This window comes from Dreissena polymorpha, chromosome 5 (genome assembly GCF_020536995.1).
Source record: "Dreissena polymorpha isolate Duluth1 chromosome 5, UMN_Dpol_1.0, whole genome shotgun sequence".
Lineage (NCBI taxonomy): Eukaryota > Metazoa > Mollusca > Bivalvia > Myida > Dreissenidae > Dreissena > Dreissena polymorpha.
The window spans coordinates 72,402,538-72,424,970 of NC_068359.1; the positions used below are offsets into that span (position 1 = coordinate 72,402,538).

At 34.4% G+C, this 22,433-nt stretch overlaps 1 protein-coding gene across 1 annotated transcript; it reads left to right on the top strand.

Moving 5' to 3' along the window:
- The first annotated feature begins 6,128 nt into the window (after positions 1 to 6,128).
- LOC127830973 (uncharacterized) lies at positions 6,129 to 8,978 on the top strand. Its single transcript, XM_052355921.1, has 3 exons — positions 6,129 to 6,331; positions 7,474 to 7,559; positions 7,817 to 8,978. Exons 2-3 carry the CDS (start codon positions 7,487 to 7,489, stop codon positions 8,254 to 8,256), a joined length of 513 nt encoding a protein of 170 aa, XP_052211881.1. The 5' UTR covers positions 6,129 to 6,331; positions 7,474 to 7,486; the 3' UTR covers positions 8,257 to 8,978.
- Positions 8,979 to 22,433: the final 13,455 nt, after the last annotated feature.

Consider the following 22,433-nt stretch of genomic DNA (forward strand, 5'->3'; position numbering starts at 1 on the left):
ACCGTTGCGATTTTCATAAAGCGCCTTTGTTTTTCAGATTTTCAAACTCAAAGTTGAACGATTTAAGTATTTTTTAACATTGTGTGCACTTTCTTGTTTTGGAATCAAACTTGCCGGAAGGAGCAAGCCATCTAGTATGCACTGTTTGACCAACTTACCCGTTTTGACATCTACTTTCCTGAACGAGCAAGTTTGTGAGAATATGGCAGAAATCATGGAATATCAAGTGAACATACAACGTAAGATTTTCTTGTATTTATTATTCATATGTTAAAAATTATAGCTCAGGGTGTAGTTAACTTGTAGTTGGGTGTGTCTTGCGTGCCATTATCCTTTGATATGATCATGGGGGGTTGTCCTTTCACCATCATACTCGACCTGAAATTTAGTGACACAATACTGATTATAAAATTGTTGAATTCAGATAATGTGACTCTTATAATGTACGTTATATAATGCTTTTATTTACTTATTCGGAATTTCTATTTTATAGCACTAGAAAAACTTACGTGTACATCCATTTCTTTGGAATGTCCTGTTCAATCAGACGCTGCGCACATTAGAATATATTTTATTCTATCTGTTAAGCTGGCAGGTGCTGATATCTTGTATTGGACAGGCTGAATGATGCCTCCCCCTTGGGCACTTGTATCTGGCCATGGATACGAGCTTGGTCTTGGGTTACCAGAAGCAATACTGAAACAATAGATATTTGCATTTCAAAGAATCTTTCATATAAAGAGATATCTGAAAACAATTCGAGTATGTACATAGAATATCAGAAAGTTGATAAGTACAGGAAATTGCACAATGACTATCATTTGTAAGCACTGGGTTTATTGAATCAGGGACATATAATCGGTATATCTTTATAAAACAATAGTTCATTTCCAAAACTCACCATTCAATGGAAATTCCAGGATGCATATCCATGATTGTTGTGAAGGCTTTATTTATAGGAACTGGTAAAGCTGGGACATGGCCTATGGATTTGCTATCAACCGTGCATATTACAAGAATAGCATTCTTGTCCACAACATTACCGAAATCCTTAACACACATGTATGTCTTTTCTTCCGCCATTTTATTTTTATAAACATGATATCCCTTAATTACTGAATTCAGCACAAACATGACGTTGACAGTAATGCGCCATTTTTATTTCCAGATTTGGAAAGGCACTGGAACATGCGTTTGTATAGTTGAACACGTATAGATAAGAGATTGTTACATTACAAATACATGTATTTATTTCAGTACAAAAGACCCCGTATTTTATCGATAAAAGCATAGCAACAAAATAATCGATTGAAACAAATAAACTTAATTGATCATCTTTATTGCACTTATAATTCAGAATTTACATTTATGCTAGTAATTTTTGTATTTTATTGTCATTTCGGTCCATAATCTTTCAATCTGAATAAACATTAAGTGGCAAATGAAGTTATAAGTTTATATTATCAAATGTTCAACATTCAGAAGTACCCTTGATATTGTTTGAACGTAATTGACCTCCTTTCAGAAGTAACAAGTGATGTGTTTGTTAAACACTATGTCCCCTTTTCAGCGATTTTGACCTATATATTTTAGCTTTGACCTTGAAGGATGACCTTGACCTTGACCTTTCACCACTCAAATTGTGCAGCTTTATGAGATACACTTGCATGCCAAATATCAAGTTGCTATCTTTAATATTGCAAAAGTTATGGCCAATGTTAAGTTTGTGCAAACCAACAAACCAACAGACAGGGCAAAAACAATATGTCCTTGGACATAAAAAGTAGAAATAACTCAACACTGCTTTCATTGGATAAATCACTGTCGGTACCACAACATGCATCAACTTGTTTAACTGGTTCATCAGGAGCCCTCTTTCTACCACAATCCAAACAGGTCTGTTCGACATGCTGTATACATCCCATACAAACGATGCCTGTATTTTGTTAAAATTTCTATAATGTTTATCACTGTATAATCTGTCCAAAATATCTAAGGATTGAGATTTAATGTGTCGTCTATTTAATACAGCTTCATCACTTTGTAAGTTCCAGTGGTTATGTTGAAATTCAGTTCCACATTTCTTTCTAAATGGTCCCGCCATTTTCCCAGAATGTTACAAAAGTCCAATGTCAGCTGCCATAACTTGCTCGTTCAGTAAAGTTATTTTTCAAAAACAGACAGGTCTGATAATTTTGTGTATATGAAGACTTGCTCCTTCGGGAAAAAAACTGTCAAAAACGGGCAAGTGTAGAAATGTTACAAGTTTCTAAACATGGTTCATTTTTTAGCTATAATATCTGAAAAATAACCATACTTTTAAAAGTAAACAGTTACATTTTTTATAATTACTAAATAGATAAGATTTAGATATTCAAGATTTTTCTTGAATATGTTTAAGGTGTCAGTTGCCCATAAGCCAAGGCATATGCAAAAGGGGTACATTTTATTGCTCGTTGAGGAAAGTATTTTTGCAAAACGGGCAACTTCGCAAGTAATAATAGTTTTAATAACACGACTTGCTTCTTCTGACAAGTTAGTGTCAAAATCGGGAAAGTGTGTAAATATGAATTAATACTAAAATTTCTCGACTTTGTGTTTGAGTATCTGACAAACAACGGCATATTGAGAGAATCGCAATTGTGAAATGTTAGATAATTGTTCTATGATTAAATTCAATTATTCAAGATATTTCTTTGATATGTTCTGTGATGCCCTAAAATCATACGCTAAAGCATAATGAAAAATGGCGTATTCTCTTGCTCGTTCAGGAAAGTAGTTTTTAAATGTGTAAGTTGGTCAAACAGTGCATACTAGAATGCTTGCTCTTTCGGGCAAGTTTGATTCCAAAACAAGAAAGTTCACAAAATGTTAAAAATACTTAAATCGTTCAACTTTGAGTTTGAAAATCTGAAAAACAACGGCATTTTAAGAAATCGCAACGGTGAAATGTAAGATAATTATTTTAAGATTGAATTAATTTGTTCAATGTGTTTCTTGGATGTTTTATGTCATGACTGAACACTATACACCAATCCACATGGAAACAGAGCGCATTCTAGTGCTCGTTCGGGAAATTCAAATTCAAAACGGGCAAGTGATTACATAATGTAACCTCGACGACTTTCGCCTTCTGGCAAGTTTTTGTTCAAAACTGGCAAGTGCGTGAACTATTGATAGATGCTGAATGGTGCTCAACTTTGGGCTTGAATATCTGACGAACAACGACATTTAAAAAAAACGTGACGGTTAAATTTAAGATAATTGTTTTAAGATTGGATTCAGTTATTTAAGTTGTTCCTTTGATGAGTTGTGTGATGCCCGGACACGTTTTGCCAAGGTATATACAAAATGGTTGTTTTCTTGCCTGATAGGGCAATTTTTCAATCAATATTTCCCGATCGAGCAAGTCAAAAGGGGATTCCCCAACTTTCCCAATCGGGCAAGATCCCCGACTGTCTTTCTAGTACAACCTGAAACACGATGTATAATGTCTGAGACAACAGATTAAAGCAATACATTGAACGTCATTTAATGTGTGTTCAGACTTTTCAAAAGTCTTCACCCTCAAGTTGATGTAATGCTTGTTCAGACTTTCAAAAGCTTTTACCCGCATGTTGAATGCACCTATGGCGACAATGCATTAATCTCTTAAACACATTGTGGAGCAAATGATGGTATACGTTCAATAACAGAGGCCAAAGACGATAAGAAACATTTTCGGTTTTGTAAAAACTCGGCAATTTAATAACAAGACGTGCCGTGTGCGCGTTACTACGCATTTAAAGGCATAATATTATTGTGTCAATATAAAAAGAGACATATCTTTGGAGATTGAAAAACGTATGTTAAAGTCCAGTAATGATAAGATAAAATGTGTCATATTAATGTTTAGTTTATATTAAAAACAAAAACAAAATCTTTTATAACCCGTCTTATTTGCTGTTATGAAAACTTTCAACTCGCCTTTGCACTACCATATCGTTCGGTTCATATTGCGGATTGTTCCATCAACTGACTACAACACAATATTTTTGTGTTACAATATCTAGGAAGTTTTAAGATCTGTCTAATGGGAGGCTTTTATCATTAAATGAATTAAATAAGGCCGGTTTATATTATTAAGTCCTTTACGGGACACTGGGGGGTAATTTGATGCCACGATTCCTCTATATTTATGGGTCAATTAAAACAATGGTAGACAAGAAAACACATGGACAAACATCAGAGTACAACAGTTCTCTGCTCGCTGCAAATATATTTTCATCACATGGTCAACTCGTTACCTTTTTAGTTATTTTATAGTGTGTTGAATTTTCGAGAGATTGCGGTTATGATTGACAATGAGCACTTTTGGTTTACCGTTTATGTATTAGTTTTGTTTTGCATGCAATAAGCAACAACATTACGATTAGATCTGAACTGCTATATGCATCAAATAAACATCAATATAGTTTTAATGTACTTGAACGATTTTTATGGTTTGACCGTGATAAAAAAGTGTCGTGTGTGCTATATGTTCGACGTGTATGTTCTGAACATAGTGTTATGCCCATTCACGAGACGTTTCAGAATACAAAAGCCATTAACTTATTATCTTAAATTATTTTTCATATGATTGATATAAAAGAAGTCTAATAATATTTCCTTAAGCTCCGTATATGGATAAAAGTGTGCTTTTAATTGATATAAATGGTGTTACATATCCCTACGGCATGGCCTCTTTCATCTAATAAAATATTTTAATGAAATACTGCCATTAAACAAATATTGAAATTAAGTGGAGGAACAGGATGGCGTTTTTTCTTTTACAAACGTTGTTTAATTAAATCCGGCTGTGTTCACTGTATCAATTGATTTAGTGTTTTTTTTACTTTAAACCAACGCAAAGTTGTCTGCACAAAAATGATGTCCGCGAGTTTTCCAAAAACTACAAGGAAACAAAAGGAATTTTGCGAGCCTAAAATTTAAACCTTTTGTTTACGAGGAAACATAAACACATGTTAATGGATGTTTCACAGGTGATTAAGGTCATCCAATACTCAAACTGTTTTATTTCTAGCCATTTTATTGTTGCTGAATATAGAACGTGCGATAGTTGTAAATCAATGAAATATTAAGGCTGTTAAATGACTGCAAATAAGCAATAATAAACGGATAACTTAATCACTGTATTACTGATATGAAGCGTTAACAAGCCTTTATAACTTTCACGGTATGTTGATGTAAATGTATATCAGTTCTAATTGTGAAACAAAACATGTTTCGCTAATCATTATCCTTATTCCAATTGATGTTCATTTGAGAACGGACACTAAACAACGATGAAAACTTTATTAACTTTACCGTAATCTTGTATTCATAGTGATGAGGAAAAGTATTTTTTACCAGACCTAAGTAAAAAAAATGTTTGTCGTGTTTTATATACTCATAACTTGAACAATTGTAGATATGTGCGCACATTTCTTTGCTGATGATGTTTGTTTTTTCCTGCATGTTTTCCAAATGTATACACACTTCATGCTCCTCAGAATACGACATATAGCTATCATGAATATTTAAATTGTAGTAATGGTAAAATTCATGGGGAATTTTTGTTGTTGCCGGAATACAACGGTCAAAGTGATGTCAATATCAGTTGTTGTTTTATTTTTATTTCCGATCACTTTGTGAAGAAGGTCGCCCACCATTGACCATTCGTTTCATTTTCTAGTAGTGACTATATGTTCCATACTATCGATGTAAACCGAACAACACATTAAATTGTTTAAATTATATTTCCATTTCAGAAAAAGTATTCTACGATTGATAAAATTATATTATGGTCAATTAATGAAAGTGACCGTATAGTTAAATTACATGTGTTACCAAAACTAGCAACACGCCCCTGTAGACCCAACATATTTCAGTGAGAGAACATGACGTATGTTCTATTTCAGACGTAAATTCACTTGCGTGATAAATATTTAATGAATAATCGGTTTACGCAACTATTGTCATTACGTGTGTAACCTAGACAAATACCAATTTATGCGCATAACTCCAGCATAGCTTTATGTCAGATCACGTATTCAATTATTTTAATAACGAATTATCATTCATGACACTGAATTGTCATTGCAGGCGAAGCACAAAGAGCAACAAATCTGAGCGTGTTCATCCAGGGCAATACCGCGTTCGTTGATTGGTCAATAGAAGGCGACCCCGATAACGTGACTGGGTTTGAATTATTCTACGAGCTCGTAGAATCAAGTGGTACTGCGATATTCACGTATGGGATAAGCCGTCTCCAGAGAACCTTTCGAATCATTGGCCTTTTACCTTTCAACAAGTATGAACTTGCCTTGTTTGTGGGACGCAGTCTGACAGTTGACTCATGATTAAAATACTTAATGTTATTTTTCCCATGTCAAGTTATTGTGCAATTGGTAACACGCCAAACAATACCTCGTAGGGATGATACGACTTACCCTACTGATGAAATTGAAAATAAAGTTTCATTTGGTTTTTGTTTCGAATCCACACGCATTTAAACATACTGTTGCTGATCTGCGACCTATGTTTCGAGCTCTTTAACCGTGTAACCTTTGTTGAATAAGGATTGTACGAAACAAATAATGTCGTGTAGATCTCATTCGCTCTGTCTGCTTCTTACGTATAGTAGGTAAGCCCGACCGTTTTTAGTTGTTATTAAACATAGACGATCAACTTATTGTACTTTTGTCGTAATAGATCATGCATATTCTTTTAAGTTAAAATACAACCAGTTAAAAGAAAATGTCTTATTAATATGCAGCTTCCTTCATATTCATATAGGTTTATTTGCATTGCAGTACGTTATTGTACTTGCAACATCCGCTACAGGAGTTTAATCGTATAGTTTCAATCAATCTTCAATCCATTCTCCAGAATAATGGGAATTTGTATCGCTTTTAAATTTAAAGGTTATGAATGTTTATGTTTGCACTTGCTAAATCTTTTATATGGTAGATATTGTGTTGTTTGTATTAACTTGTATTGTGCAGACATTGCACACTTGCTAAAAATAAAACACCACCGTTAATTAACAAACTCTTGACAAAGTGTCGAGCCTATAATATATATTTAATATGTTGGCAAATTTTCTGTGTTTTGTTTTCTTGGTAATTAATTAATAGTTATGAATCGAGGATTGATTTATTTATGCGACACATTATTGAAAAACAAAGAAAACATCTTTCAAGAATTCGCCTCTTTAATATATGCTGTTGGAAAGTAATTTTATTAAAACATTAGCATTTTCACTTTCATTTCAAGAGATGCATTTGGCAAACGACGATAACAGTTCCTGCCATTTCGTATGTATTGTCCTGAATGATACCTGTAATTGGTAACTTGCCATAAATACACTATTATCAGACCGTATCATGAACATTCTCTCATATAATATTGTTAATCATCTAATTAATCTTCTAATGTAGCACCTTGTTTCAGATACCGTATATACATGGTGACGATAACGGATCTGGGTAGAAGGAACCAAAGCGAGGTGGTGGAGTTCACCACAAACAATGTCACAGGTAATTATCATTTCAGTAAAAAAATCTACTCCCGATCAATGGTTTGTTCAGCAGACGATTTTAGACATTGTAGTAGTATTTTCACTGTATACATAAAACATGTCTGTCAAGATATTCATGTTATGAAATATATTTGCGATTCTACTTGCACCATAACGATCACGGCAATCTTTGATATAAACCAGTTCCAACAAAGGCTGCATATAATAGTACATTTTCTCATGGTATCATTACTAGTTTTAATCCTTACCTTTCAGGGATACAGTTTCTTGAGAGCACAGCCAGGGGAATACAGTTGGAGGAAGCCATTGTTCTATTTATAGTAGTGTGTCTCTGGGCATGCGCAATGGTGTTGTTTGTGAAGCAGTGGGATAATATCCGGATATTAGAACCACAGGAGCCTCGCTTCAAGCATAGTCCAAAAAATCTGCACACAATAAGGATAGTTAAGAAACCTCAGGATAGTGTTATTTACAAAAACTACAGCCGTAAAATGTCATTGACAATGGTGGAACGCGAGAAAAAACTTCTTCGAATGAATACGGTGCCTATAATGGAGAGCGTGTCCTCGCTTAAAGCTTTGACATCGAAATACAGGAGTAACTTGCCAACGATTGAAATGGAAGAGACGTCTTATATGCCCCCGATTGAACCTATTGAAGAAGTAACAGTGATTAACGAAAATTCCATTGATTGACCAGAAGCTAATCATGGTCGCTTAAACTGCATTTTTGCTAAGAAGAGGCTTCTTTTTAATGTAACATGCAATACAAGCGGAAAGTGTCGTTTCTGATACGCCTTGTGGATTGCTTTTGCTAATGTCGGAGAAACTCTTCGCACAGCTATAAAACCCTGTTTTTCCAGAGCGAAACTCAAATACAGAAAAAACCTGACAAGGATTGACATGGAAGAGATGCCTCATAAACCGTGTTCTACAATCGTGTCCTATTGGAAAAATCACGGTAATTAACAAAAACTCAACATCTTAGAAGTGTACTCCTTACAATGACATATTGTACACAGGAATTAAGCAAGACCAATTTTTGTCGAAAATGCGTATAGTGTATCGTATATGTTCCTCAGTGTAAGTGTAAATACGATTGTTATTCCTACAGGAATATATTACATAGCTTAGTATAATGACTCATATATGGCTGTTATTAATATACTGTGTTGTATACGTCGCTCAAATTGTTATACATGTATATTTAATATATTAAGTATATAATATATTGATTGACGATATTCCACAATTTCTTCTGGATCACAGGTAATACATGCTCATTGCTCTAAGGGCGGTAAACTAATCAAGTATTGCATTTGTGAATAGCATTTACGGAGTTTATCCCTCTGTTATCAAAACGTGTTCACTATATGTACATATTATTATATAAAATCAATAAAACTTTGTAATAATTCTGTCATATCAACAACATGGTCAAAAAAGTCTTATTTATGTAAACGTGATTTTCAAATATGTATTTTAACGGAAGTTTTAACTCTGAATTCCGCATTTTCTTACCACATATCGTAGTCTTATGTCAAGTTACAAACACAACTTGATGGAGCGCAATTGATTGTGAATTCAAATTGCCCAACACATAGCTTGGGTTAGGACATAGCAGTAACACTCGTTACAATAATAAACATCGAATGGTTCGATTGAAGTTTTACCCGTGTTCATAGTCTGCAGAAGGTGAGAAACCTTGCAAAATATAACTGTGACAGATGGCATTGTCTTTCTCTTGTCCAATAAGTCACTTGAACCAGAATAACACAAACAATTCAAATGACGAAGTGTGTTAGTTTTGTTCTTTTATAATATTGACAAGTTTAAACATTACGAGACACTTTTACAAGCAAATCAAAACACATTATTCTACAAAAATCTACACATTGACATCAAAGTTATGTGTATTATACCCCATTACCATTGGTAATGGGGGCTATATAGGAGTCACTTTGTCGGTCTGTCTGTCGGTCTGTCTGTCTGTCTGTCGGTCTGTATGTCCCGAAAAGTTCATCTGATCTTCACCAAACTTGGTCAGAATTTGTATCTTGGTGATGTCTATGTCAAGTTTGAATATGGGTCATGCCGGATTAAAAACTAGGTCACAGGGTCACTTAGTGCGTTTTTAACCGAAAGTTTGTCCGGACCATAACAATGTCATTTATTGTTAGATTTAAAAATGACTTGGCGCATTTGTTTACCATCATTGGACGGTGTGTCGTGCGAAAGAAGTACGTCGATATCTCCAAGGTCAAGGTCACACTTGGAATTTAAATGTCAAATGCTTGTCCGGGTCATAACTATGTCAATCATTGTTAGATTTTAAAATCATTTGGCACATTTGTTCAACATCAATGGGCGCTGTGTTACACGAAAGAATAAAGTCCATATCTCCAAGGTCAAGCTCACACTTTGAGTTCAAAGGTAAAAAATGGCCATAAATGAGCTTGTTTGGGCCATAACTTTGTCGTTAATTGTGTGATTTTAAAATCGTTTGGCATATTTGTTCACCTTTATTGGTCGTTGTGCTGCGCAAAAGAATTACGTTGATAACTTCAAGGTTAAGGTCACGCTTTTAGGTCAAAGGTCAAAAATGGCAATAAATGATCTTGTCCGGGCCATAACTATGTCGCTCACTGTGGGATTTTAAAATCATTTGGCACTACACCATCATTGGACGGTGTGTCGCGCGAAAGAATTACGTCGATATTTCCAAGGTCAATGCCACTCATGGAGTTCCAAAGTAAAGAATGGCCATAAATGGCTTGTCCGGGCAATAACTCATTAATGTCATTAATTGTGAGATTTTAAAATGACTATGTACATTAATTTTGTTCACAGTCATTGGCCGGCGTGTCATGCGAAATAATTCAAAAGTTCAAAGGCCAAATTGGCTATAAATGATAAGTGCATATTAATTCTTAAAAATCGCCATAAATTAGAATCTCTTGTATTGTGAAGAGATCATGCAAAATAGTCTGTGTCAATGCGGCACATGGGGGTATACGTCACGTCTGTGACAAAGCGCTAGTTAGTTTTGCTATTTTCAATAAATATGCGCATTGAACTGCTAGAGCGACAGCTCAAATCCAAGACAATGTACAGCGAATATTGCATTCCCGTAACAAAACGAAAATGCAACACAAAACACCAGTGGGCAAAGGCTGTGCATTTGAAGATAATCCATTAAGCGCATCACTTATGAGTGAAGAAAGATTGTCAACGTCACAAATGTCAAATAACATACCGAAACAAACATACCGATTATTACCATCATTTGAGTAGCTTCACATGTAATACCCTTTTTGCAATAATACAATTAACGTCTGTCCGTATATCTGTCTTTTTATGTTTGATATAAATATTGCCTTCACGTAAAACGTGTATTGAATGTTCAAGCCTGTTGATGTAACAATCACCGATATAAGGTGTGGACATCAATAACTAATGCGTATCTTCTTAATAAGCATCTAACACGCATTTATCGTCAATTTAGTTTAATTAGCTGTCACTTTTTTGTTTTCTTCGAACCTCTCATCGCAATATCCACTTCTTTACATTAGGAAAGAATACTTTTTTTATATATTGTAGACATGTGCTTTAAAACAACATCTGCGTTCTATTTTCTTTTCATTAAACAATATATTAAATGTTTGTTTTATAGTTTGTAATGCTTAGATCCGTTCGCAGGTTGTGTGCGTCATATTTTGGGAAATAAAAGATGTCTTGATTCACAGAAAACAACAACAAATCCTAAATGAAACTTTTCAAAGAAAATCCTAAGAAACATATTGAGAATGGCATGATGGAAGCATACCTCAAAATATATGTTTTCCTGGTTTCAATCAACACGTTTTTTTCCCTAGTAGTAGTAGTAGTAGTAGTAGTAGTAGTAGTAGTAGTAGTAGTAGTAGAAGTAGTAGTAGTAGTAGTAGTAGTAGTAGTAGTGGTAGTAGTAATAGTAGTAGAAGTAGTAGTAGTAGTATTAGTAGTAGTAGTAGTAGCAGTAATAGTAGTAGTAGCATTAGTTGTTGTAGTAGCAGTATTAGTATAAGTAGTAGTGGAATTAGTACTAGTAGTAGTAGTAGTAGTAGTAGTATTAGTAGTAGTAGTTGTTGTTGTAGCTGTAGTAGTAGTAGTAGTTGTTGTTGTTGTTTTTGTTGTAGTAGTTTTAGTAGCAGTAGTAGTTGTAGTAGTAGTAGTAGTAGTAGTAGTAGTAGTAGTAGTAGTAGTAGTAGTAGTAGTAGTAGTAGTAGTAGTAGTTGTTGTAGAAGTAGTAGTAGTAGTAGTAGTAGTAGTAATAGTTGTAGTAGTTGTTGTTTTTTGTAGTTGTGGTAGTAGTTTTAGTAGTAGTAGTAGTAGTACAATTATACGAAGTAGAAGTAGTAGTAGTAGTAGTATGTGTATTTGTAGTAGTTGTTGTAGTAGTAGTAATAGTAGTAATATAAGTTATAGTACTAGTAGTAAATGTAGTTGTTGTACGTAGTAAAAGTAGTAGTAGTAGTAGTAGTAGTAGTAGTAGTAGTAGTAGTAGTAGTAGTAGTAGTAGTAGTAGTAGTAGTAGTAGTAGTAGTAGTAGTAGTAGTAGTAGGAGTAGTAGTAGTAGTAGTAGCAGTAGTACTAGTAGTAGTAGTAGTAGTAGTAGTAGTTTTTGTTGTTGTAGTTGTTATTGCAGGTTTCGTTGTAGTAGTAGTAGTTGTAGTAGTAGTAGTAGTAATACCTTGTCGCACGACGCTTGGTTTATTTGATTTTTTTTTAAATATTAAATTTAAATATGTACTCGTTATTATTGCAAAGGCACCTAGTTCTTTTAAAATGTCATAAAACCTATATTTGTATCGTATACTTATTTTCTAGAAAAATACGCCAACATAATGTATCACACTGTAAGTATATCATCCTGCTTAGTTTTTACACAAATAACGCATTAGCAATAACGGGAAAACAGACTTAAGGAAATGGAGACGAGACTAAGTATGGGTATTCAATTCGCTATACCTATATTAAAACATGAATTATAATAACTGGTATTGATACGAAAGGTGAAATAATAATTCACGTAATGTTATTTTTTCTGCATAGAACCCTTTTAAAGCAAAACATGGTTTATTAGTATAGAATTACGATGTTAATCCAACTTTCACTAAAATGTGAAACAAAACCCTGTAACGATCATTTCGAACAGACAAAATGGCGGTTTGTAGTTTTGTTCTGAAGTGACTAAACTTGCCGTTTGCAAACGCTGCTTAAATTGAACAAAGTGATTCAAACCGAATACGTTTATTTCAGAAACTATGATGTTTCAGAATTTCATAGCCATGAATATGCGCTCGTTGCTTTGTTAATGTGAAGCTCTACTCATTCACACGAGGTCTAATAGCGCTCCAGTTCAGTTACTTCAAACCGCAGTTTAACTCCTTAAATACGTATTAGCATATTCCTTGTTTTTTTCAAATGTTCAAAGTACATTAGACGGAGCGTCACGATGACGCTTTATACATAAACACAATATGTAGGGTCGCTTTGCAGGAGTGACATCCACCGAAGCGAAAATCGATCTACAAAATACAGCGTGCCTTGGCTCATCATGCAAATCCCCTACAGACGAACCGTGTCATTAACTATTTATTCAAAGACTGTCTGTTTGGCTTGAATAAAGGACCTACTAATTGTTTATAATAATAATTCAATACTACTCCAGCAGCTGGAGTTTCACTTCTTTATATCTTATTGTGCGAAAACCGACAAATTGGCTTGATTACAGATATTGTGAGAATTCTGCAGAAATATCACCTTGAATAGTATTTAACGAGCTTTAAAACCAAATGTGTATTCCCGTCAAAAGAGAAATGGAAATCTGTCTGTAAAAGGGATGTGCGCCAACACAAAACCAGTAACTGGCAAATGAGGCTTGAACAACATAACGATTTTTAGTTTTTCAAAGAAGTTCACAAGAGCCTAGAAACGGCTACCATATGGGGAGTCGCGAATATCTGCCCTGACAGCCTGTCTGCTTTATGCTGCAAAAAACTCCCGAACAACCCGTATTATGTTCAAAGTGCACACACCAGAAAATGCACATCGAAGTGGTACACGCACTTTTTGAGTGCCCCTTTACCGACTCGCCGACACGTCTACAAATGTTCCTAGAAACCGTTCGGCCACTAAGCGCACGACTGCACAAACACTTAAAAAACGCAGAACCTATGCCTATAAAACTCTATACAGAGTTTGTGATTAACTGTGCCAATTTCTTACAATTCGTACTCGCGGTCTACTCATTAAGAAAACTCCATGCATTTCGACGAACCCTAAACCTGGCACTTCAAAATTTCGCTCATTTTTTTGTTCGTAAAACTTATTAGGGTATCACGATGATGTGTTCAAAGAACTGTGAAATACAGTACACCCTTGCGATAACTAAGGGTCATGCTCAGAAACTATCTAAGTATTTATATACATTACCATTTAACTTAATCACTACTTATTTACATTGACTATCTTTTGTATTTGTGCTATGTTTGTATCGTTTGTTTGTATTATGTACATTAATACAATTGAGGCAATCATAGTATATATATATAATACATATATATATGTATATATCCATTCTTAATAGAATCATGTTATACACCAACAAAACCGCCAACAAGCACATTATTATACATACATTGACGTGTTATTCATTTAATACTTTCTAAAACATGGCTTGGATATGTGGACTATACTGTTTGGAATCAATGCCAGTGTTGTTGAATGTTTTAATTAAGGTATCCTAAGGTTCAAACAAAATACGATAATTAAAGATTGAAAACCTATAATAATTGAACTTAAGTGTTCATTCATATGTTGTGTGCGTACTCATGTGCTAGTAAAATAATAAGTACACGTATCGAAGTATATTCTAACGTATTTATTATACAACTCTAACCTGCCCGATCTAGCTAAATCACGCAGCTGATTGTTGTTAACAACGACCATATGGATGTCACCATGCCAAGTCTTAAGAAGACAATAATATACTTTTGAAAGCTGCAGAGCGGTATTCAAATTTCAAACAACACAGCATCTCTCGCAGAAGTGACGCTCGCACCATCGATATCAGTTTATATCAGTCTGAAATGTCTTTTGAATCAGTATTGGATCAGAAATGCGTTGGAGGTATACAGATACCTGATGAAAGCAACCGTAGAGCTACTTGAAACGGTTGTTTAAACTATTGTGTAAAAGATAACTTACATGTTGAGTGTTAAGGTAGATTTTGAAAAAGTGACAGTGATTTATAATGTTCAAGCTTGCGCACCTTATTCCTAAATAAGTCTGGACCATTAATATGCTCAGGTAAATACATGTTTGTTTCTGTTTGATGTTCAATATTTTGTCGCTTTATATATGACATATGGGTTCAAGTTGTAATAATGAATGTCTCAATTCTATTTTCAATGCCAATATGGATTTTACAAGATATTTTTTTCACGTTTAATGAAACTCTCCTTTGTTTCTGTTGGAATTGGAATACATAACACCTTAGACCTTTATCAATAATTCATGTTTATTGGTATGACAAATGCTAAAACACATGCAGTATTATATTTTGAACAAGGGCAATTTTAATTCGACGATCGATAGAAGAAATGGAGAGAACACATATGCCCTGTATGCAATTATATGTGAGATAGATTAATATTATAGTGTTAATACGTATTAACATTTATCTTATTTTTATACACAATGGACGTAAAATCAGGTATGACCTCACTTCTCTAATACGCATTTTTTTTACTTTTACGAGAATACGATGACAAAGGGAGTTTAGAATCCGTGTCATATTTGTATCAACTTTAATTGTGTGACTGAATCAACATTTCGAAAAGATGGCTACTTTGATGTTAAGATGGATACATCAACAAAGTTTAAAAATAAAGAAAGCGTCGCGTCATGTGTGGACATAAAGACAAATATCAGTACACATTTATATTCAATTCTTATTCTACTGTAGCTGAAAATAATATTTATTTTCGATCGAGAATGCACAGCGCATGGCCCTTCTGAAAATTGCGTTTATACATTTTTAGCTGACCTGAGCACAACGTGCTCATGGTGAGCTTTTGTGATCGCCTTTTATCCGTCGTCAGTCGTCCGTCGTGTACCGTCAACATTTGCCTTTTGAACACTCTAGAGGTCACATTTCTTGTCCAATCTTCATGAAATTTGGTCAGAAAATTGGTCTCAATGATATCTTGGATGAGTTTGAAAATGTTTACGTTTGCTTGAAAAACATGGCTGCAAAAGGTCGGGGCATTTTTCCTTATATGGCTATATATGGCTTTAGTAAAATCCTTTTAACACTCTAGATACTACATTTATAATCTGATCCTCATGAAATTTAGTCAGAAGATTCAAACCAATACTTTCTTGGATGAGTTCGAAAATGATGCCGGTTGATTGAAAAACATGGCCGCCAGGGGGCGGGGCAATCTTCCTTATATGGCTATAGTAAAACCTTGTTAACACTCTAGAGGCCACATTTATTTTCCAATCTTCATGAAACTTGGTCAGTTTATTTGTCCCAATAATATCATGTTATCTTAGGTTGGCGACATTCGGCCTTTCGGGCCCTCTTGTTATTTATGTGTTTGGGCAAGAAATCTACTTTGCTTTTATTAGTGTTGTTCTTTATTTTCATGAGAAAGTAAATACATCGAGTTTGAGTTTTGTTTAAACGAACAATCGATTACAATATAAGGCATTCACATATTGCAGCGTCATTTTAAACACAGCGAAAACCCATTTAAAGGCGCAAAGAAAACAAACTGTGTACGAATGTTTTACGCTGATGAGGTATCCTTGAATCATGCTCAGAAAAGTACATTAAATGCGTTATCATCAGTGCACATACCGTATAATGAACATACAATACGACACAATGTTTTAACCCATTTATGCCTAGTGGACTCTCCCATCCTTCTAAATTGGATCAATTTATTTCCGAAAATAGGGATGTCTAGTATATTTATTTCTATATTTAGAATATTTCTTACAGAAATTCCTTTAAGCAAACAGCGCAGACCCTGATGAGACGCCGCATCATGCGGCTTTTCATCTGGGTCTTCACTGTTTGCAAAGGCATTTTTTTCTAGACGCTAGGCATAAATGGGTTAATTTTCCGATGAACAATAAACACTTCGGTACATATTAGATAATTCTTTTACATGTACATACACGATAGTAGGGGTTTGAGCAATTTGTTATTTCAATATTTCTTTACAGATAAATGTTGAACACATAGTTTTTGTTTATTCATTATGTCTAAGCCCTTAATGTTTACTAAAACGTTGGAAAAACTGAGAGCTTGCCGATGAACCAATATGTTATAGGACAACTTATAAAGACCGTTTGTACTACATAGATCGTAAATAATATTTCAGCTTTAATTGGTAGTTATTCGTTATTGTGTGAATTCAGGTTTAATTGGTAGTTATTCGTTATTGTGTGAAATACTCAACGCAATTAATAACTAGTAATTTGCAATTTAATTAAGTTAAATCACATGTATAGCATTTGTGCAAATAAGGTTTTAAACTTAAGTATTTGTCTTAGTTCTAGTGCTGCCAGTATTTAAATTGAGTTAAATTCTGCTGTTAATGTTAATGTGATATAAACGGAAGTTTTAATGTTTGATTGCTAATTGTTACTTCCGTAACACATTGACAACACAAATTATAAATGTTGATGCCTGGTCAAATCACTACACTTGATACATCTATAATTCGAGGACGACATTCCGCAAATTTAAAACTGCATAAAACAGATGATATCAAAGAAAACAATGTAGCTACAACTTTTTTCTCATTAATACAAATGTTACTCCAGACGAGTATTAGGTCTAATAGTTTTTTACAGACTGGGGATACAATATCAAATCTTCCATGGAATTTATTTCTTAGGATAAATGGCTAATGACAGAGCGTTTAGAATCTACTCGTTTGCCTAGACAAATATCTATACAGGTGTATCTTAGACTAGTAGTACATAACCAACGTGCACTGTTTCTTATGAATGTGGTTATGAAATCGGTTTACATTTGAAACTGTGAAAAGCGCTTATAAGCAAGCTTAGATTTGTGATTTCAAGAATGCTGTCAAATATTTTGCAATTTTAAAGAAAGCAGATTGTTTGGTTTGTGCAAAGAATTTATTTAATGTTTGATTTGAGTTTCACGGGAATCATGGACTGATACTAATAATAATTGAAAAAGGTATATAATGTGTCATTTATAAAGAAAACGAGTTGAATTGAGATTTATCCTTTATTTTTGTTTTGTATTGAAATAATGTTGATTTAAATATATCACAACATCTGCGCTCATATATCAAATAACATGTCAACAAAAAAAGCTCTATTCAATGAACGATTTTACACAATAAATAATCATTCTCAGGTACACATTTTAAGATATAAAACAACAACCTCTTTTGCGATTCTTCGTTTGCTATCAGTTTTTTGGTTTGTATTCGTTCATTCTCATGAAATTACATTGAATTTGTATTAACAGTGTTTATTCCTTATAAGGGGAATGTAATGCGATGCAATAATTGGAACAAATTTAACAATGACTGATATATTCTGTTTATTTTCATATGAATGCATGCGACATTAGTTATGTGTGTAATGACTGTTCTATAGGGTTTTATTTAAATCCGCCTCAGGAAAAATAATAAACACACACTATTGCACTTTTCAACTATATGATACTTTTATTACACTATAGTTATTTAAAGATTTTACTTTTCATATAAAGCATTAAAACAACTCTTTTCTATTATTCCTATTATTGCTATAAAATATTTCCATGTCTATGCTGCTTTCTCTATAAAACCTAAAATTTAACTGAACTAAAACAAAGCTTATTCTAACAGCTATTTTAAATGTCAAAACATCTATTCAATTTGCTACAGGAAACAAGAGCATGGTAAAATTAATTCTCTTTCAACAGAGTGATATTTAAAGTAAACAACAGGCAACACAATGTTCTTATTAATTTCATGGTTAAATGCTATCCATTAATTTCCCTGCAGAACATTCTCCCCTACCTTGATAAACTTTAGTTTATCAAAATGTCAAGTATACCAGATGTATGCTAACTGCTTATGCTAACTGTACTCTGTCAAATTTCAAAAGTATGCCATATACTATATTCTATCAAATGCTGTAAGTATAAGGCTTATACTGTATTCTATTAAATGTTTACAGTATGAGATATCTTCTGTACTATTTGCTTATCTAGATTCAGTGGAATCGTTGCTATTACTATACTAACTATAATTTACTGTAATATCATACTACAATACAAACGAGACACTTTAATCACCAAATTCTCAACTACACACAATCGCATTATTTTTATAAACAAAACTATCTTTCCGGGCTAAGTCTCCACTCTTCTTGTGACACAAAAATTATACGCAAATATGTTTGTGCTGTTTTTCGCATTTCAAGTTTTCCATCATTACCCACATCAATTTTGCTCTTTGGCCATTCGTTTTCACTTTCTTTTAGAAAGCTGGGGCCTTCCTACCGATTGTTCGCAACAGCAAGACTGTTAACAGGTAAACCTCTTGACACATAGTCTGCTGGGTTTTCGTTTGTTGGAACATATCTCCATTGACTTGGATTTGTTACTCTGTGAATTTCACCAATTCTGTTTGCAACAAATGTTTTGAATTGTCTGCTGTTATTTCGTATCCAATATATGACATTCATTCTGTCCGACCATAATGTTACTTGTTTGATTTCTATTTCAAGAGTTTTGCATATCCTTGATGTCATTTTTAAACCAAGTGTTGCTGCAAGTAGTTCAAGTCTTGGGATACTATTAGATTCTATGGGAGCAACACGACTTTTTGCAGCTACAAAGCGGACAGTCACATCGTCATTTTCATACTCACATCTCAAATATGTTACTGCTCCATATGCAATTGATGACGCATCTACAAATGAATGAATTGACATTAACTTCAGTCGTGTGTCATTATTTTCGTTTTTGAGACAACGTGAAATCTTGATCTTATCTAAATGCTTAAGCTCTTCGAACTACCTTTCAAAATTCATCTTCTCGGCTTCTCTCACGTTTTCATCCCAGTCAACCCCACTTAACCAGATGTTTTGCATGATTTGTTTCTCTCGCACTACATATGGCGCTAAAAACCTAAAGGATCAAATATCCTACAAACAGTCTTCAATACATTTCTCTTTGTGATTTCATCTGGCATGGTCATTTTGTCACCGACTTTGAATATAAATTCATCATGTTTGGCTTGCCAGGATATTCCAAGAGCTTTAGTTGTTGGCAGATTTCCTGTTCCTAAATCTATTTCTGCTGCTCTGTCTTCTTCTGGTATTGTTTCTAACACTTCTAGTGAATTTGAAATCCACTTTCTAGCATGCATATCAGCTTTCTGCCACAGCTCTCTTAATTGTCTACATAGTTCTATTCCCTCTGTCACGTTTTTCGTAGAATCCATGCTATCGTCCATGTAAGTAGACTTCAGAATTGTCTCAGCCGCCATCGGATATATGTCAGCATGGAGCACAGCATTATGTTGAGATACATACTGGGCTAGATATGGTGATGAGTTAACTCAGAACACTAAACGTGTGAATTCAAATGTTTCGATGGGGCTTTCTGGTGATTCTCTCCATAGGAATCTTTGGTATTTTTGATCCTCACTTGCTAGGCCAACTTTCAAATACATCTCCGCTATGTCACAGACAACTGCGATCTGATTTCTTCTGAACCTTAGCAACACATCAAACAGTTCTCTTTGCAATTTTGGACCTGTACTTAGGTACTCATTCAAACTTGTGCCTGCATGTTTAGATGATGCATAAAAAACAAAGCGAACTTTTGTTGTCTCCTTTTCTGGCCTCACTACAGCAAAATGTGGCAAATACCATCCTTTTTCATTGTCTTTTCTTTCAACCTTCTTAATAAAGCCTTTCCCTTCATATTTCCTTATAATATCACTATACTCCCGCTTCAATTCAGGAGATTTCTTCAATTTTTTCTCAGTACCATATAGTCTGTTTAAGGCACTACTATAGTTGTCAGGTAATGTTTCTTTATCTGATTTCCATGGCAATGGAACTATGTATCTATTGTCTTTGTGTTCAATACAGTTTTCTATTTTAACCTGCACTTTCTTGTCTTCTAGTGACATTTGGTTACACTCCGTTTCGCTATCAACTTCCCAAAACTGTTTCAATGAAGTCTCCAATGTATTATTAACATGAAACACAAACATGCTAGTGCTATGATGATTATTCTCTCTATTTATTGGCCCAACACATGTCCATCCAAGTGGTGTCAATCTAGCCACTGGTTCACCATCACCACCTACTATCTCTCCAAGTGATCTATGAAGGTGCGCATAGTCAATACCTATCAGTAAATCTATCTTCTTCTTTCTACCTGTACTTGGAAGTGGTATGTCTTTAAGATGTGGCCACTGCTCTTTCATTATTTGTCAATTCACTGTTTGAAGTTTCCCAGTAACATTTCGTGTGTTGTTTGTGCTTCCATTGAAAGCTCAAATTTTCTATTTAAGCTCTGGAGTTTGAACATGACATTTCTAATGCTGAATCTATCTGATTTTCCATTCATCACACTATGGTTTATCTTTCACCTTCGAGTTGTAATTCACATGCAAAATCTTCATTTAGATAAGACGTTGTACTCCCGTCATCTAACAATGCATTGATGACTAATTCACGATTGCCTGCTGATACTACTACCGGAATGGTTCTCAGCGCAATACTTGATCTATTATGGGCACTATATGTCTTCGAGACATCTTCTTGTGGTACTGGGTGAAATGCATTAGCATTAACATTAAAAACATCTCTATGTAATAGTCTGTTGTGTGTCTTTGTGCAACTTTTTATTCCACACTGTCCTTTTAATCTACATTCTTTCCCCATATGATTACCTTTAAGGCATCTGAAGCAAAGTCCAGCATCTTATGCTTGTTTCCATCGTTCTTCTACATTCATAGCCTTGAATTTCATGCATTCCCATGCATTGTGATTTGCTCTGCAAATTTGACATTTAACAGATTGTTTTTGCCTTGCGTCTGTTTTTAGAAAGAAGGTCTTTTGGGGTTTCATTCGCGGGTTTTCTTGGTATTTCAAACCATATATAGTCTCATTTGCATGAACTGCTTATTCCGTCTCTTCATTTACAAATGTTCTCAATGTTTCAACATAGTCTGGTAACGATTTGTCAAGTAAATCAGCGAATTTTTCAAGTTCTTTAGGTGATTCATTCTTTAACGGCTGGAAATTCTCTAACTCATCTAAGAATTGGTTCACTACTCTTTTGGTACCACCATATTTCCTGTCAAGCCTTTCATTTGCAGCATTATATGCCTCTTTTGAATGTCCCAGATTTTCAATAGAATGTAGCGCTTCGCCACCTAGGTACTGACGTAATTGCAGAAGTTTGTACTGTGGGGTACTTGGCGATTCGTCAATACATGCTTGAAAAGCTGCCTTCCATGCAGGGTACTTTGTCTTGTCACCAGTGAACACGGGAATCTTTACTCTTTGAAGTTGTTTCCACATGTCTTTGCCTAATGCGTAATCTGATTTACTGTCGTCTTCCTGGTTTGATTCATGATCTTGGTCAGACTTGGACCTTACTTTGTGGTCAGACTCGGAGCTTACTTTGTGGTCAGACTTGGAGCTTACTTTGTGGTCAGACTTGGAGCTTACTGTAAAAACTTCATCATATAAACTCACGAGTTCATCATACTGTTTTTCAAAAATGTCAATTTCATTCAAAATACTTGCCAATTCTGTTGAAT

Excerpts from the sequence above, each read along its gene's own strand:
- LOC127830973 (XM_052355921.1), top strand. The coding sequence starts at position 7,487 with ATGGTGACGATAACGGATCTGGGTAGAAGGAACCAAAGCGAGGTGGTG. Across the intron at positions 7,560-7,816 it reads CACCACAAACAATGTCACAG|GGATACAGTTTCTTGAGAGC; the intron begins GTAATTATCATT and ends CTTACCTTTCAG.